This window comes from Cotesia glomerata, linkage group LG1 (genome assembly GCF_020080835.1).
Source record: "Cotesia glomerata isolate CgM1 linkage group LG1, MPM_Cglom_v2.3, whole genome shotgun sequence".
NCBI classification, from domain to species: Eukaryota; Metazoa; Arthropoda; class Insecta; order Hymenoptera; family Braconidae; genus Cotesia; species Cotesia glomerata.
Window position 1 is genome coordinate 32746406 of NC_058158.1, and position 20101 is coordinate 32766506.

General features: G+C 38.0%; 1 protein-coding gene across 5 annotated transcripts in view; it reads right to left on the reverse strand.

The window, feature by feature from the left end:
- The window catches only part of LOC123272369 (homeobox protein homothorax), a 295180-nt gene that overhangs the window by 100716 nt on the left and 174363 nt on the right, over positions 1-20101 (reverse strand). For all 5 annotated transcript variants that reach the window (XM_044739107.1, XM_044739097.1, XM_044739088.1 and 2 more), the window contains one exon: positions 4670-4818. In XM_044739107.1, the coding sequence (XP_044595042.1) occupies positions 4670-4818 (149 nt within the window). The remainder of the gene's footprint in view (positions 1-4669; positions 4819-20101) is intronic.

The window sequence follows — 20101 nt, forward strand, 5'->3', positions numbered from 1 at the left end:
AGTAGGACGACAGTCTAATCCCGAGAAAACCCGCTCTTACCCCCGTAATATTACAGAGTATCCGAAATTCTAGGCGACGATGCTGTTACTGCTACTGCTCTCAAGTTTTTTGTAATTATCCTCGTCGGACAGCAGGATTACTCTAACTCTTTTATATATTAAGCGAACATACCGATCTACGAAATCGATCAACATTTTTTCTGATATTTTTCTGGTTTTATTATTATTCTTATTATTATTATTAAAATTGTAATTAAAGTTTGTGGACTGTGAAAGTAAAAGTACAAATTGTTCTAACCGAATGGATCTACTCGCGAAGTTACACTAATAAATTATCGTATCGAGAATGCAGAAGCTTCAAGCTCGGTAAGATAGGAATTTTATTTTAATTATCTTACAACATATACCGCGGTTTATTTCCGTCTTATTCGCCGCCTAGGTACCCATAAACTTATCAACGGGTAGAGATAGTGAGAAAGAGCTTTTGCTCGAGAGTCGATCGAACTTGTACGAGTTTCTTTCCGTCTAACTTGAAACCTAGCGCATAAACTTTCGCGGATCGGTAAACGCTCGCTTTCATGGATGAGCTAAATAAATTTTTGTGAGGATTCTTTCGAGCTTGAGACCAAGCATGGAAAGAAAAGTTTATGGAGAGAAAAAGGTAATGAGATTAAAAAATAAAATAATGAGCGACGTGAATGCTGCTGAGAACGGAGAACCAAAAAAAGTTTAGATGATTCTCAGTTTGATGGTGTGGGCGTACAATGCCGAGAATCAACATAATTACAGTTTGCTTCGCTTGCCATGCTTTCGCGGCCAAGTATTATATTCAAATGCACCGAGACCTGGCGCCACAGTTCAAGCTGGGTTGCATCCTTTGAAAATTATTGTATTATATTGATATCAGACTGATAGTGTGTGAAATAATGATAAAAAATTTTAAGATATAATAGAACAGCAATTTCTGATGCAAAGCTGCCCTGAAATTGTTGAAAATCTAAAATAACTCGTAATGTTTTTATTTACTTCAATCGGCATGAGCTTTTTTATATCCTTTGACAAAATTAGGAGGAGATAAAAATAAAATAAGAGAGAAATAAAATGTAAGACAGGAAAGAAGAAGAAGGTCGTGAGGGAATTGACTTGCCGTGGAAATAAAAATGCCATAAGGATTTGTCGGAGCGGAAAACTGTCACTCGATGTATGCAAACGTTTTCTATGGCATTAGTTTCTTTTTCTTCTTAGCTTTTTCGACTAGAAGTCGATGGGGTGACAACGAGCACCAGAGTTGACTGTAATCTTTTTTCTATCTCTTCAGTTGAGCAAAAAAGCAATTTGTTTTTTTCAAGGTGTATAATATGGATGTTTCACTTATTTATTTATTGCAAGAAAGAAAATAACAACACCGAAAAATGGGTCAAGTTAAATGTCTCTATTTGTATGAAGGATGAAGTGGACCTACAGTAGTTACGAATGAAAGTGAAAGACAAGGAGCCATCAAGGGGCTTGAGAAACTGTCGGATGTTGGTGTTAGTCCCGGTGGGAAGAAGATAGTGGATCTAAGTGGGCCATACTATGGTTATTGTCACATAAAACGCTCCGCGGTATGCCCGCTGTAAAAGGGGAGACGAATAAGAAGAGTATCATGCAGCACAGCCAGGCGAGATGTGCTTTTCTGAACAAGTATAAGGGTAAGGGCAAATGTAAGTGAGGTGAGGTGACTCGAGTTTAGTTGAATGCTTTGAGAATCCCCTTCTTCCTTTATGACCGACAAAAACTGCTACTACGATTTTCTATGCAAATTGTTTAAGATATCCAAACGACGAAAAGCACGCGTTTCCCTTTTCCCCAACGAGCAAGATACCTACGTTTGATCGTCAATATTATTCAAAGACCGTAACGGTTCTGTTGAAATCGGTTCTGAGGATTCGGGGTTTAAATGGCTGAATCGTAAAAATAAAACCTTTATGATTTTTTACTTTTTTACCGTACCACGTACACGTAATATCAATCAAAATTCAACTACTGAAAATATACCCTTTATCTTTTATTGAAAGAAGATTTTTATGTTGCAAATAATGTTTCAATTTATCGTCTATAAATTTTGATTTTTAATTTAATAGAAACGTAACAATAATTTTTGAAAAGCGCGTGTAGATAAATTTTATTGGGTATTATTCTTATCTTCTACGAAATGAAAAGTAAAAGCCAATGAAGTAGTGCCAAAGGGGTTGGAATAATGAAAGAAGGTAATCTTGGATTCGATACTATAAAAGCAATGGATGGCATGTTACTGGAAACTATAAACTGGATATATTTCAACGTTAAATTAAAATGGATTATAAATATATGTCAAACTCTATCTTTATTTTTCTACTAGATATATCCTCATTTTTCACCAACTTATCATTCTTTATTACAGACGACAATAATTTCCAGAGAATTAAATTAAATTGAAAGTTTTGATGGTGGAAATAAAAATGTTGAATCTAGTGCATTGAATTTTTAGCATATGCAGGAAAAATTAATGTTTTAAATTTATATTGAACGGATAACTAGGTTATCTTATCATATTATATCAGAAAATAAATATTCATTCGAAAATAAATCAACGAAATTGGGTATCAATCATTTAGATAAAAGTATGTGGCTAATGGTTTAAAAAATTTATATAATTAAAGGCATGATTGATGCCCCGACAATGTGATACTGCTGCGTGGGTTTCCTCGGAATTTGACCCAAGAACATCCAAGCTCCATATATAAAAGGATCTATGTATGGATGTCTGTATGTATATTGGATGTTTGCCGTCGACGCGAGCAATTCGCGTAACTGGAACGAAATTTAATCAAACTGGTGTGTCGGATAGATACAACACAGCCGCAAATATGCAGACACACACGTTGGCGTTAGGGAAGAGAGTTGTAGTAGTTTCAGATAGATACCACCGGATTTTCACTTCCATCAAATTAATTAAATTTATATCTAGCTGTCGGACACGATTCCGAGATGTGGTTGTAGATACTTTCAGTCTACTTTATATTTTTGTTTTCCATTCGCCCTAACCCCTAAACTTCTGCTCTTACTCTACACAACAACAAAATTAAAAATGCTGGTTGATAGTGCCAGTGTGGATTTCCAACTAAAAAAAAATTCGTCTCTGTTATTCGACGGCAAGCAAATCAAATTTAATGGAAAGCGACATGTTACCACACGACAACACATATTGGCACCCGGTTTAATTCTTTGGCTCATTTCGTGCATTTAGACGCTTGAACAGATACAAAAAAAAATACATATTTAATCCTATTTCATTGCTCAAACACGACTAACAGCAGACGAGTAATACTTGGTGTTGATATATCTTGGCAGATATCACGACATTCCGCTTCGATAAAAATAAAAGCTTTATACACTCAACTTCAAGAAATTATGCCTCAAGTCAGCGGTTGTATCGATTAAACTCTTTGTTAGTGTCGTCGTTAGATTGTTATGGACAAATCGTGTTTGTTGAATCATAATCGTCAATAATAATCTGTATTTATTGATATAACCCTGATAACAGCAGCAAATCATATGCAATCAATAACTTGAAACCAATAAAAGGTATCGGGGTTAAAATCAAAAATAATTCATGACGAATGATTAGGTATTATAAAAATTACATACATAAAAAATTAACTTGATTAATATAATAGTAAAAAAAAATTAGTAACAGCACTTGAATGAATCTAAATAGAACCCCTATCGAAAATTTCACCCTCAAAATTTTGCTTCTGTCAGGTCGATATTCTCCGGATGACGTTTGGTTATATTTTTTTGCCTTCCTCGGTTCATATTTTTCCTCGGTAAGAGTAGAGAACACACGGAGTATGAATGAGAAAAGTTTGGTGGTTAACGGAGCTCATGCATCGAACCGTAAAGCCCACTATGCCAACGTCATATCCAATACACAACACATACAGTTGGGCATGCAGGAGGTAGTTCTGGTAATGATGATGGTGATTCCCCATCCACATCCTACGGACGATGACGGAAGGATGGGATGGTGGAAGTAACACACGCAAGGGGGTGTCAATCTCTCCTCGAACGCAGTAATGGCATTAACCGAGCTGCAATATGATTACCGCTTGGCAAGGTAACCCGATCACACCCTAACGCGCTCTATTACTATGTAGTGCCAGTAGTTCTAGTAGACCGAGGGCGCACGACGTCAAGAGGAGCGAGAACCCAATACAATCTAAACTAGGACCAAGTTGTTGGATAGCAGAAACCGAGTAACGACGACGATGACAAATATATGATCAGGATGACGATCTAACAAGGACACTGGATGAATGTATGTATACATCCTACACTATCACCACCGCTGGCGTATTAGACTGGGGTCCCTAATCGCGTTGTGCTTTTTGCAGCTCAGATTACCCGTGAATCATTAGACGGGATAAGAGGGAGAACAGTTGCCAGTTGAGCGGGATGTATGAACACTAGCTCCTTATCTCTACATTAAGAGATTACATCTCTGTCCATTTTTTGTAGCTTTGCATCACGAGTGTTATCATGGATAATTTTAACTTTAAAAAATTAATTTTTTATGATTGGAAATTGAAAAATGGACAATTGTTTCTCATTAAATTCAACTCGTGCAAAAAAATTTTTAAAAACTTACCGTAAGGTGTTGGAACAGCCACGCCCTGAGGATGTTGGTAGCGACTTTTGGAAAGATACCTCTCTTCTTTTGGTTCTTCTTGCCCGACGAATCGTCGTCCTCTTCTCCCGTACCTTCACCACTTCCGATACTGGCATTACTTGCATCACCTGAAACAATAATAATAGTTTTAATTGTAAAATGTTAATCAATAGATTTACGCAATTGGTTATAATACTAATGCTAATTGTTATGATAATGATTATGATAATAATAATGGCATTGTAGAGAGATGGAATGAATCTTTAGTGATGCTGCAGACCCTTCGGTGGATCCACTCGCGGTACATGTGACGTCAACAAGGGTTGGCTTTCACCCCTCTTGCCAACCAGCAGTTTCCTATGCATACAAACACCATTAAGCCACCCACAATCACCCTCACAGTAGTCTACAATTTTCAGTACCCTAGAACCCTACTCTACCCCCATGCGCATTAATTCTCCGTCATTTATCAATCTTACTTTTTTTAATTGCTTGCTCTCTCCTACTCCCATGGGCATCGGGGAGCTCCGAGCGACGTTAATAAGCGATATTAAGATGACTTAGTATTTCTTAGTTCTGTCTTAAGCTCTGTCTCACCACTATATTACATTACGCTCCTCACTTTTGTTAGTTGTGTGACTAAAATAGTAATTTGAATTTCAAAACATTATCCGCAACTTTGTCATGCTTCTCACTATCTCCCTAATCTAGAGACTTCCATCATGTCGGTTGTTTCTTATTTTATCCAGTCACACACTCATTCAACGAAAATACAAAAATACTCGAAGTGAAATCCGGATGACCATCAACGGGATAACGATGACAATTTTTTTAGCTTTTTACTTCAATCCACGGACGTACATTTGGGAGCAACAAAAAAAAATCAGGTCGGATTATAAATGACCCGAATCTTATCGAAGGCCGGAAGGTTCCTAGTGAGAAGAAAGATCAGTAAAGTAGCCGGGTTCATTCCCAAGGGATTCGTGATGACAGCTTGCCTCGGGGTATATGTATTTTCTTTCTTTATGTTTATACGTAAGACCTTCCTGAACATCACCAGTGTAGATTAACTTTTGATCTAAAAAATGGAGTCAAAATATAAAACGCAGCATGAAGATGAGCTTGAAAAAGCTAAATGCTTCCGGGCATGAAGAACATTGGCGTCTTTGTTTTTGTACAGTCGCCGTTTTCATCTGGCCAGTCGGTAGTCGGTATTTTCGACTTCGAGTCCAGTGGTTCTTTATGTCTATGTCTATAGAGTCTGGATAGGAGACAAAAAGCGGCATTACTTGATGGTATTTAATGTTCTAGAGTCGAGAGACTACTGGTCCAGTTGAACTGTCGTAATGGCTTGCCGGAACGTTTCTCTGATTGTAGTTAATTTCCGACAAACCGGGTTAATGTACCGTGTGTTAAAATGACTCTTTAAGCTCGGCTATGATCTGCGCGGTGATCATGATCATGATATGCCCAGCACGAGTAATAATAATTATAATTACGATTGTGGTGCAAAAATAATGCTGTGAAAATTGACGAGGAGATCAATGGATTGAGATTAATTTAAAGAGCGCCATCAAAAAACATCACATCCGGGAAGTGTAATAATCCGGGTGACACGTTGAAAAATCCCATTGAGGGATTTTTACGACAGCATTTAGAATGGTTAAAAGGGGGCTGTGGTGATGGTGTGAGCGAGAAAACCGGGTAGCATATCATACTTGTGTTGATTTACGTGGCGCTATACGCATTTTTACTGCTGCGTTATAGAGATTTAAGTGCACCCAATTATACGTTTATGTGTCGTTCTGATGCCCTCCATGACTATTCACTCGCACTTTCATTTACGTCTGTTACTCACTTTATATCTTCATGACCTTTTATTTTACTTTATTGTTTATTATTATTATTATCATTATTACTCTTTTTGTAGAAATTCGCTTCTACACACATCACCACCGTCTTAACATCCACGAGGACTTTCAGCGGACGTTTGGCTCAACAGCTAAAAACACCTACATGTGCAAACATTAAGATACACGATGAATAGACGAGATGCTTTTTAATGGTGATATTATTTATAGAAAGTAGAGATAGTGAGTGAGCGAAAGAAAGATCCACCAGAAGATTAAGATAAAGATGAAGATTGCCGAGAAAAGTCGTTCAAAAGATGACGATCAGCTATTTCGAGATTAGTCTATGGATTCCCGGTGTATTCTCTCTTCTTCATTCTCTATTCTCTATTTTCCGAAATAAAATCGAAGTCTGAACATAGTCGACCAATGTGGAGAGGAGGCATTGGGCCAACTCAATGTACACGTGTGCCATTCCCATTCTATTCCCGTGTAAGATAACACTCTAGTTGTGAGAATATGAATTATTGTCTATTCATTAATGGTGAATATAGGAGCTTCAATCAAAATGATTGCTTTTGACAACCAAAGATCCCAAAACGGATATGTATCGTTTTTCTGACAATGTCATCCACCGAACCGTTTTTCCACGGCTAATACTGCCGCTGGAGCGGAGTATCTATTTAAGGTTATGTCTTGTCGTCCCTCAACTTTACTCTCTTTCTCTCTCTCTCTCTCTCTCTTTATTTTGCTCTCGATGACTTGGGACCTCGGAGAGTCGAAATAACCTCGCATATGGCAGCTAAAAATAAACTTCTTATACCCATCACGTCGAACTAAAACTGAGTATAAGAGTCTAGAGTCTGGGAGGGACTGGAGGAAGAGGATTTTAAAAAATTAAGAAAAATAAAAGTTGTATCCACCCTTGGTTTTAGTGTGCCCTCCTTCCGTCGTTGGCATCAAGAAATGTCGAAACATGCGTTTATAATGCTTAACTTACAAAAGTCAGTCTGCATACACACGGAGTCTCCACACCGGATACTGCGAAGGCAAGAGTGGGCAATGGCATTTATTTGCTGCTCAAGCTCAAGATATACCAAATACGAAATATTAAAAAAAAATGAAAAGTAAAAAACTAAAAAGTGTGTTGTGAAAAAAGCATGAGATAAGAGGGAAGGATGAGCGTGTATCACGTTTCACGAGCGTGAATAAGAGTAGTTCTCTTACTTTATGATATTTGCTAAATTCCGTCCGGCGTCATGTGAGTGTCGCGACGTCTCTCGGTACTTTATATTTTTTTTTTGTTTGTTTCAGCTACGCTATTTTTTTTTTATTTTTTGTTTTTTAATGCTCACTCTTCACAGCGACACTTTCCGGGCGAATAGAGACTCAAATTGAAAGCACTAGCTGCGAGATGCGGAGCTACTAGACCGAGTATGCCATCAGGAAAAACACGATGGCGAAGAATAAAGTGACAACCGGATGGACGTTTTGTTCCTCCTGGACCCGCGGATGTATAAAGAGAAATATACAAATAAAATATATAGAATAGAAAGATGGATACATCTTGCGACAGAATGTGTTGCAAATTAAAAATTCACATAACTCGAGTTAAAAAACCACTGAATATTTTTCTACATGACTCACTTTTATTTTGTACATCTTTCAAGCTATTGTCCCTAATAAACCGTAATTTACCCCCTTGAAATATTCATAAATATTGCATTTAATTTATTTAGGCAATTAGCCTTACGAAAAAAAAAAAAAAAAAAAAAAAAAAAAAAAAAAAAAATAAGACATCACAACAGTGGAATCGCGTGACACTCACCAATTACGACGAATTAGTGTAGCGATATAAATTATAGAGAAGGTTTACGAATTGAAAAATAAAATCTAGCAAAAAATACATACGCCTACAAAAAAACATGTAAGAAAAAAAAACAGAAAATGAAATAAAATAAAATGGTGATGTCTTCACCGATAGAGTGGGTTAATGAAAGGAAAGGATTTACAGAGTCGAAGCCGTGGAATTTGGATGCTGCAGCAATCTTGATAGCCACAATCCATGGTTGCTTGGTATGGATCGTGGATGGAGATGGACCGATGGAGAGGGTATCATGACACGCAATGTCTTAAAAGTATAGAGTATCCCTACACATAAGTGATGAGTACTACACCACATATAACACCAGCATCTCTTTGAGCAAAAGATAAATCGAGATAGAGAGTGGGAGAAAGATCGAGGGTCATTGGACCAAACCGTGAGTGGTGTCGGGATGCCGCAGAGTGCCGGAGCCTCTTCGACGATTCTACTAACTATTTTTGGCGATGAAATACAGCCCACTGAGAATATACAACAGCTCACTCACTCGCTCACTCGTTCGCTCGCTCATTCGTTCTGTCTTGAACTCATACTTCAATAAACATAAAAATAACATGAACATATAATATAAATACACCCCTAATTTATTTGCATTTTAAAAACAATTGCAAGTAAATTGCTCTCACGAGTGATATACACCGGTCAACAAAGTCTCCGAGCCCTATATCACCTCGGTGTTGATGTTTCAGCTTCTGGGTACGACCAACACTCGTTATAACTGCTCTCCGTCCATTTAATCCGTGGACTACTTAGCTGTGAGATTAATTGACGATTGTGGGCGCGATGGACCGCAGTGAATTAGCTTTATAATCACGGCAGGGCATCTTTCGACTCATACTCTTTCTCCGCGTATCTTACGCTCTCTGAGGGAGACTCTGAGGGATTATGTGACTGTAATATGCTGCATACAATACGTACAAACAAACAGATAAACGTATAACGGCGCTAAGAAAAGAAGAGAGTACGCAAAACCACGACTCGAGTTTGTCTTACAAATGAGCCGCGCGACGCCGATGATTTAGTACGCGGCTGGTCTCCACTCACCACACTCTGTCTCTGCTTGCTCTTTGCTCTTTCTTTCTCATCCCCATTCTCATTCTCATCATCGTCGTCACAATAACAATCATAATCATATAAATCTTTATCTTACACATAAATATATATATTCTGATGCCGATTGGGTGGCTCGGCGATGCGTTTAACCTTTGGCAGTATGACGAGAGTGTGGGCGGTTAGTTACATTTTCGTTATTACGCTCACCAGCCAATAAATATCACCTCTTCTGCAGCAATTTATTCATTTTTCTTCAAGCTTTTATCCATTCACTTGATTACACTTGATTTAAGACACTCTGCTCGACATGTTTTATCCCTGTACTATAAATACACAGTATATCATGGTATGGTATGGTTATACCGTATATTTATGTCGTGGAGGTTCGATTCGATCAATCGACGGTCTTTATAGTGTCGCGACACTTGTCCATTACTCAGGAGATGTCACTGTGCTGGCTATACTGTCGACTGTCGGCTCGCGGTCGACACGCAAAGTCTCTTGTACTACTAGAACAGGCCGAGGTATGCTATAGTGTAGGATCCTTTCGGTATCAGGACAACAAAAACAGAGCCAAGAAAAAATAAACGTGGTAATAAGAAATAAATCGTGGAGAATGAATAAAATTTTCGAAGCCTAGATTACAAAAGACAGAGAAGAAGGGGAATGAGAAGAGACTTTAATAAATAAAGTGGAAAAGGAACTTCTGAATATTTTATCTCTAGATCGATAGAATATTCGTGATGACGATGATGTACATAACTCAGTTTTAGCTCATCTTTAATTCCATTTGTACTATAGTCGTTCTCATTTGTAACCTTTTTTTCTTCGGGTAATCCGCTAACAAAATATCACTAACTTCTACCTACATTCCATCGGGTTCTCGTAATCCCGATGACGCACGACGTGTCGCCGTGACAAGGCGAAGAAAGACCGAAATACCGATCTACATCACCACGGAAACGATATACATCAAATAAAAATAACTATTTCTCTCTGCACGCTAAAAATTCAGACCGCGATCGTTATATTTCAAATATAACGTGGGAAAAACATGTCATGGATAATTAATTTGAATATTACAGATAAATAAAACAGCTTGTTAATAAATATCGGAGATTGAAAGTCAGGTTGGATATTAAAATATTGTAAAAAAAATTAGGAAAACGGTTGACCCTGAAGGCCATCCCTGCAACTTCCCGCTAATTCCATACCTGGATGCTTAAAATTGCACTTATGCCGTTTTTAAGCGCTCTCCGAGCTCAAAAATACAGTTTATGTGTTGTTTTGAGCTCTCCGAGCTCAAACAGATAACATTTCTATGCTTTTGAGCTCTTCGAGCTCAGAAGTCTAATAAAAATTTGATTAAACACTATTTTTTGAGTTTTCAAACCGCAATAACTTTTGAATGAATGAACCGATTTTTACGCGGTTGGTGGCGTTAGACGCAGTTTTTTAAGCCTTTTAAAAAATCTTTAAGTTTCAATTGATCAAACTAGACATTTCGGAGTAATTCCGAAAAAACACTTTTTTGGGTTTTCTTTCCTGCACGATATCTCTCGAATGAATCAACCGATTTTAACCGGATTAGCGGCGATCGACGTGGTTTTTCAAAGTTAAGAGCTGATTAGTTTTTGAAGTTGATCGATAGAGCCGTTCGAAAGTTATTCTAAAAAAACCACTTTTAAAAAAATTTTTTTTTACAGTTTTTTTTTGGATTTTTCGAAATCTATCGGTCCGAATCAGTCCAAATTATATCCAAAATCTAAGTTTGGACAAGCCCTTTCGAATGGCGCCAACCGCGATCGAATCGATCAAGCCATTCAAAAGTTATGAGAGGTTTACATACTTACATACACACACACACACACACATACAGACATAGTGACACCCTCGCGGGGATAGTCAGGGAAGCTTCCTGTGACCTTCAAACGTCGAGATCTGATGAAAACTGGATTTTTGTAAAATGGGGTAAAACCAATAACTTCCCGATTTTTGAAAATCTGAGATTTTCTTAGCGGAAAGTTGAAAATTGATAATAATACTCCAATAAGCGAACATAATAAACAATAAATATAAGCAAGAAGAAGTCGCCGACGATTGAGACGTCGTAGTGCCCGTGACAGTTATCTGATTCATGGACATGCCGAGTGTATTTTATGCTGTACGACCTATGAATACAGATCGATCGATCCGCGGGGGCCAGTACACAGGCTAAACGGTTAAAGCAACCATCCAGCCGCCTGCTAACTGGTACTGAGCACTGAGACAAAGAACCGAAGCGAATGAAAGATCATACTCGCTCCATATGTAATATAATAAGTACACAGATGTCTAGATCCATATACGTAAACATATTCATACATATCAATTACTATTAAGATCTAGTTGTTATATTCATAATTTATTATCTACAAAGAGCGATACGAATCGTTTTATTGGTCTTTTATTTCCACCCGCAGAAACATTAACAATCTAATTGTTAAGCCATTATTAACTTATGCATGCATACTAATATAATGTCTGATGTCTGATGTATGATGTATGATGTCTGATGTCTACTCTAGATTCTATACGAGTCTATACTTTCTCGTTGCCGTGTAATATACTCTCTGCACCATTCACCACAGTTTGTCATACAAAATAACAGTCGACCAGTAATTTCAGTGACAGTAACAATTAATAACGCCACGGAGTTATTTGTACGCTGTATATCTATCTCCATGCATACATAGTGTACAATATAGAATACTCTATATATTAATACTGAAACAAAGACACGAGCGCAGATGACTGATGTCTCGACACAGTTTGTAGCTGTACCTTTGACTCGCGTTGACATTTAAACCCCCGTTGTGTGTCGTGTGTCATTTATACTGAGCAGAGTTTAGTGCTGAGACTACTGGTGGATGCTAGGACAGAGTTTGCAGTTAAGTGTACTATATGTTCCATACTATATGTTATAGAGTGCAGTCATGAAGCTTGGCTCGGTCTCAGTCAAATGTGTCTCTTGTTACGCGACACCTACAACCGGAAGACACACTCCTATATAACATACCACAGTGTTATTATTATAACTAGAACTATAACTATAACATATGAGCGGTATATCGCGGGATAAAAAGAGGAGGCCGCGACACGAGCGGGCAATTTATCGTCCTATGCAAATAAGAGGTATAACCAAGCGAGTTGAGGGCTAGAGAGCAACATACCATCAACGCTAAGACCAGGCTCACCTGCCTTACCTGCTGTAATGGCTAAGGCTACTGAGACAGGTGGAGGAAAGCCCGGGTGGAGCTAACCAAAGTCTACAAGGCTTGAGCTTGAGATATCTCGTATCGTATAGATGTTCATGTTCATGTTCATGTCTATGTATGTGTATGTTGCTAGAGCACGTACTCAAGATTGTGCTAATTAATGCCATAGTCCTGGGTCCATCGTGCTAAAGGTAAACCCAGAGCTTGAGTCTGCTCTGCTATGTATGCTCGGTGATGTGTCGCCGTTAGTATGATAATTGTAGCTATTGAACGTGAGAAGTCGTCTTAATTAGACGGTACATGTTATGTGCATTGAGGTTTAATTATTATAAATTTATTTTATCTGGGTATTATTTTTATAAAAATTGAAATTTAAATAGACTTATTAAAAATAAATGGACAGGCAATTGATTTCACGGCGTTTTAATGGATGATCGCGTATTTAACGAGTGTCGAGGGTCGTCAAGATATGACATTTACGCGCGAAAGCGCCAATAAAATAGCTCTTACCAGCGGCACAAGCATCCAGAAGGGTTAATGGAAGCACTAACAGTAACAGTGATTCGTGTTCATGCAAGTAACGTTGTAGATGTTGTATATGTATACTTTGTGTAGCTCTTTCTTTATTTAATAAACTTTTTTATTTATCCTCGTCGACATGTGATGAGCACGTGCCTGTGTATATATTAGTATCGAAACGAGTATCTGCGTGCTCAGCTTGCGGGTAGGATGTTGCTTTTTGTGGCCTGCTACCACGTCTTACTCCCCGGAGAATTCACGCTCCCTCTCGTTTACTTCGTAATTAAAATCTCTGCCGGAAATACGATACTGTCATCTCGGCAAAAAACATTAACGACAAAAAATAGTTTTAGCTTTTTTGTGCGTTAATTTACAGGATATTTTAAGAAAATAAGAGCCATATTTTTGGTCTTATTAGTTTTATTCCTCATTATTGTTTTAGGAACGAAAAAAAAATTTTTTTAGAGCAAATGACAACCGACGTTTTGACAACCGTTGGCTCTAGTGATTTATTTAGATACTATTTTATTTAATAATTATTTTGTCACGCTAAGATACGTATGGGTGGAATGAAATTAGCTGGTTGAAAATAGCGATGGCTCCTATAACTCACTAGTAAAATTGCTGTCTTGTTAGCGCTTGTAGCTAACCTTCGTCATTATCATTATCATCATCAGCAACTTCATAGTCTCTTATTTTGTTTTTAAAGAGTAATAAGATCGCTATTATATTGCATCAAGTTGGTAGCAATGAAGCCCATCAAGACTGTGGTGCAAGACTTAAGAAACGCGAACACTCAGATGATTATATATTGCTCGAGACGTTACTCGTTACATCTCATCCAAATAAGAGCTTTTAAAAATACAAGAAATGAATGATGGTGTGGCGAATGTTATTCCCCATACGCATAACCTGCTGCTACTATGCACCCTCTCTTTCTCTCTCCCTCTCTTGTTTCATACCATACTCTATGCTTCTCTAGTCTATCGCCAGGCCACGGTATGAGGATTATACAGAGGCATGGGATACCAACAACGATGCAGCATAAATGTACGGCACTATCTGCTCGTCGCATCTCCCTGGGGTATGAAACAAACGAAAAGCGTTATCGCTACTAGCAACCTGATAAATCCCGCTGGAGAATAATGAGCAGACATTACTCATGCGCACTCGACGTGTCAACTCACGCACTTTTCTCATTTTACTTTTTTTATCCTACGTCCTACCTTTTCTATCATTATCATTATCATTAGCAATACAAAACTATATTTTTCATCAGTGATAATATTCAAATTTCATAATCTAAAAATAAACTTATTAAAAATAAAATAAAATGAACTGAGCATTGCTCATTAATTCACTTTGGATCACGAGAAATTCAAATTATCATAAAACAAAATTACAATATTTAAATATTAATGTCACGTAGGTGTTAAGCAAATGCAATTGAGCGTAATTGAAATAAATATTATCCGAAGAACCACAACAACGAGGGCATTGAATCAGAAAAGTGCTGAGATCCATAATATCTCTATGCATATACACATACACATATATAGGCATATACACATATGCGTGTATCCAGTATAATACGATACAAAATATACGAACCCCGTGGTTGACGTTGAGTGACACGGCGAGTTAAGCTTGTCCGTTTAGTCGCGACCGCCACCAACCAGCAGTCCCTGGTTGCTGCTATTGCTGGTACTGCTGCCGGCGGGTGGCTAGAAGCTCACCCTTCAATTTCATCATACAATAAAACACGTGGCGACAAATTCGCCGCTTGGCAATCACGATCAAAACCGCCCTCTGACTACTGTACCCAGCATGTCTGCGGATATCAACTCTATTCAATGACTTTGTTCAAAACATTACGATCCAAACTAATTATCAATAAGAAAAAGCGTGAAGAATTTGAATTTATTCAACGAAAGCTCTTCTCATTTCGATGCTAAATGTTTATTTTATTGAGCACGAATATCGTGTGAATTGGAATTTTATGAGCGAGCGGAGGCTTTGAGGCTTTCTTTGATGGACACGAACATGTCCGTGTATGCAGACATGCTTTTTACCGAATGTTACCGGACTTATGGAGATGCTGATAGGCTAAGTTCACTACGTATATAGGACGACAAACATATTACAGAGAGACGCACGTTGTCTTGTCTATATAATCCATCGCAACAAGTTTAATGCGCGTAAGTATAAGCAGGTATTCGTCTGTAAAGTACATTCTACGATACGATCGGTCAAGTGTGTTGTAATACACACACTGGACAAAAAGCGCCAAGGAATATAAATGGTGAGAGAAAGCTAAAATAAAATAAAGTATCAAGTTGAATTGAGTTGAGTATTCCTACTGAGTACAGACGGTATTCTTACACGGTTGAGGGTTGCTAATGTTATTCCATTAAATTCTCTGGAGATTGGTGCGTCACTGGGCAGTGTGTTGACGTAGTGCTGCAAAAAATCACCGGGTAGTGATCTCAATCAACTGGTGCTGTGTAGTGGCGATAACGACGATGGAAACGAGCGATAAATTAATCGATGACGGGCACGGTAAACGCGATCCGACTTGATTGTGTCAAGGGAAAAGACGGAGCTCTGCATGGTGGATAGAGGATGTTTAGGTCTGTGTTGATGTTCATGTTGATGTTGATGTTGATGTTGATGTATGTCGAAGTAGAGAGAAGTAAGGAGTGAAGGATGCATAGTAAGAATAAGAAGTAAGAGTAAAGAGGCTGAGCTAAACTCCTGGGAATAGAAAACGGGGAGTCGCGTTACGGAACGGCGAATTGCCTACAAGAACTCGGGTATTCCACTAGCGAGTATAAACGGACTCAACGAACCGTGTCGTTACAAGAGCTAAAAAGCTGTGTGATCGAATGGAAGAACTGCGAGCCATCGAAAGTCATCCTGAAAAGAGAAGGATGAAGATCGAGTTGGAGATAGTGAGAAAAAGAAAACCAAGAGATGAGACACCGGTAATAATATACTCGTGTATGCCATACAACACAACTTGGCACAAGGTTCACTCCATTTTTATTTCTTATTATTTTATATCGCGTATATCTTACTACGCTGTACTATATACTATAAACTTATTTTTATCCTTATACGCACGGGTACTTATTTAGTCAGTTACTTACTTGCATGTTTGCAAATATTGTTAATGTAAGTATTGTATAAAAAAAGTTTTAGCAACATTACAAGGAAGTTGTTACGTGCTGAGTAGAAATATTGCTGCGACGAGTGGTAGAATGGGCGATACGAGCTAAAGTTGAGTAAGAGGAAATAAATAGAAGAGAAGAGAAGAGAAAAGAAGAGAAGATGAAGTAACGCGCGTGGAAAGACCAGGCTCCGTGGGGTGAAACTTTTCTTCTTTTGAAACAAACTTTTTCTTTTTTCTTTCAGTTTTTTATTTAAGTTATATATTTTTTGGGCTCGGATCTCGGATCGGTCTCACGTTAAGGAACGAATGCAAGAGATGGAGGAAAAAAAAGGGTAGGTAGTGTGTATACGGGTTATAGTTGTGTACAGGAGTGTGTAAGTTGGTTTTCGACGTACTCAAGTTATTTAGAGCCGGCGCCACCCTGCCTTGAGTGCTCCGCTGACTTACATCTTTCAGGGCGAAGGGTGTGCTAAGAGGGCGTGACCGAGATCTTGCGGTGCCTCTTAAGGAAACTTTTACCATATATACCAGCAAAAAAACAATAAAATAAAATATAAAAGAAATTTGCTGCGAATAAATAGAGACAAAGACATCAACCAGAAGGAATTTTTATATGAAATAATGACTCAGATTCTACAGCCGATCAGAGTGAGATGATGTTCGATACCAGTCAAATCGAATAGGAGCAGTGTCGCTATCTTGCTATTTTATCGGGACATCGCGAGGAAAAAGAACCTCAGGAACACACATCGATCGTTCCCGATCGACGGTGATGCATCATCCGGGCAATCTTATCCTTCTAAATCTAAATCTTCCCCTGCTCTTCCTCGGTCACGTTTCTCTCTACTCGAGTTAAATTCCCTCTCGGCTGAATCGCATCTTCTTTATGTCAATCGCCCAAGCCGTGCAATATTACGTAAATAATGATTGACTGAATTTTTATAGTAAAAACTCCGGGATTTTTCAAAGTATAAGCCACTCCATAAATGGATTTTCCTTGCTGTTGCTATTGGTTAATATCCAGCTTGATTATGTTACTCAGCAAGGAAATTTATCCATCAAGATTATGATAATCATTTGTAAAAGGATGCATGACTAAAATTATCCATCTATGGAAATTTTGTTTTATAAACAGATTTTTCTTTAGATCTCAACCTTAACCTCCAGTTTCGCAGATCTCGCATCACACGCGTGCTCGCCCGTAGGCGACGTAATATGTACCGTGGAAGAATCAGTCTCTTACTATGTTGTATGTTGTATTATAAAGCAAAGGGCTGGGAAGGGATAGGAGGGTCAGACGTTGTTGAGACGGAGGTAGCAACATTCCATCAAACCAGCCTCCATCTTATCCAACCGCTGACCCTCCGGGCTCAACTCTGCTGAGTAGAGCCTTCGCTTGTCTTTCTCGCTATCACGTCACTGATTTGTATCACCTTTTACTCACTCGCCCAGGAGATGTAAGGACTGCGAATAAAAAATATTCGTTGTAGTAAAAAACAAATTCTAAAGGCTAAAAAATGTTTTTTTGTGAGCACCTTTATTTTTTACGTAGGAGGAGAATCGACACCAGCATGGACGGACGGTGTGTTGGTTGGCACGTTGCAATGGAGACCCGAAACTCGAGAACTCAAGAATTTATCCTCTTGTTTGTGTATTTTTTTTATCTTTATTTTGGCGCTGTTGTTATGTTGTGATTTTTGGCGACTGGTGAAATTTGCTTGACGGATATGAAGCGAAATTAGTACTGTTGAGGGTAATTTATAAATAAAGGAAAAGCGCGGAATAAGATGGAGAGTAAAAGTGTTTGAGTTTGAAATGGTAAATGCATGGTTAATGGAAAAAAAAAAAATTAAATAAAAAAAATGTAAAAATATTGTTATGTTGAAGTTAGGCGCCTTAATACTGACTACTGACGTCCTCGACATCGCAACGCGAGTGGTGAATAGGCGCGTTGACGTGTCTCGATGGATGCATTTTTAACACAACTAAAATAGCGTATCCCAAAGGCATTTAGAGTTGTAACATTGAACGTAAAAGCGAGAAGAGACATCTCTTATAAAGCCCAGACAAAACAGCAGCAGCTGCTTCGACTACGACGCCAACCAACGCATACATATATATATGCTTTTACATATTTATTTTTATTGCTTATATACAGTATAAATATCTATATAGATATAGATAGATCTCATCAGCATATTTCCCCTAAACATTTTCTCTCACACATACAAAGACTTTTCAATCTCCCGAAACCATCACCCGGTAATTTATTTAAATGAAATAAAACTAAAAACATGAAAATAAAAAGAAACAGAATGAGAAACATAAACTACCTTTTATGCAAATCCACAAAGTCAAAATCATTCAAAATATATTATTGTTATTGTTATTATATTGATAAATAAATTTAAATCCGGATTATAATCCAGATAATATATTGCTTGTTCCATGTATTTAGTATTTATTAATCAAGTTAAGTATTTAGTATTATAAAAACATTAAGTTCAAGGAGACAGACAGAAGCTCAAAAATAAATGGTTTTACTTTGCAGCAATTAGTGTCTTGGTATTAAATCCAAAAAACCGGAAGTGCAGAGACGGTAAGACATACAAGATAATCCAGAGCCTACTGAGAAAATCTAAGTCCAAGTTTAAGTACGAGGAGAAAGACGTACGATGGTCCCTGAACTGTCGTCTTGTTGCAATTTGTATTCTCGCACATTCTCGGACATAACACGCGATCTCTCTTGTTTATATAGTTAAGTTCGGTCTAGTTTAGTTTAGTTACTCTACTTGTTTATATGTGCTGTGCATAAATACAGTAACCGTCGCGACGTCGACGACGCTTTGGATAAAAGACACGATGGAGGTCTTGTCGAGTATGGTAATGCGTTGAGCACCTGCAGTGATAAATTGATTATCCTTTCCCTCATTCGTCTTAAAGAAGCCTTTGCGTACATGTATGGATCGATAAACACGTGGGGTTGCTCTCTCCTTTCCTCTTTCTCTTTTTCCTCGAACTCTGTTTCTGATACGCTTGCATTATTTATAATAAATACATAATATCCATCCATACTTTGCATATTACCGTACGCGTACATAAAAGTCTTCCAGACTGTTAAAATCCAACGAAAACTGCCAACCATCCCAGAGCTGATCGGTACTGATGGATATAAAAATTTATATAAGTGATTGATACCCCGGAGGCATCTATTGCCAATGCAATTTTATAAAATTCCTCACTCTCGCACGATCCAGAGAAAATTAAACGCTCTGGGCTTTTTAATCCCGATTATCGGTAATTTTAAATTTATATTATTTTTTTTTTAAGAAAAATAAAATAAAATAGAGGACAAAATAAGTATAGAAGGACACGAGAGTAGAGAAAAAGTGTGAAGAAGGTAAAGTGATTGGGATCGGGATTGAGAATAAATAAATTGTTGGAGTAAAGTTGAGTGTTGAGCTTGTGAGTTGAAGTGTTTAGAAAGAGCCAGTGAGAATCTCAACACCTCGACTCGGAACCCCTTTACTGGGTGAATTCCCTTGAGAGGGTTCCCGTGTGTAGAGTGGACTCAACTCGTCTTGCAGCACATGTGTGTTTATGTATGTAGAGTAAGTGTGTACTTGTGGGCACGCGAGTGAGAGCTTTGTAGTAGTATCGCATTGTTTTCTCTGGTCT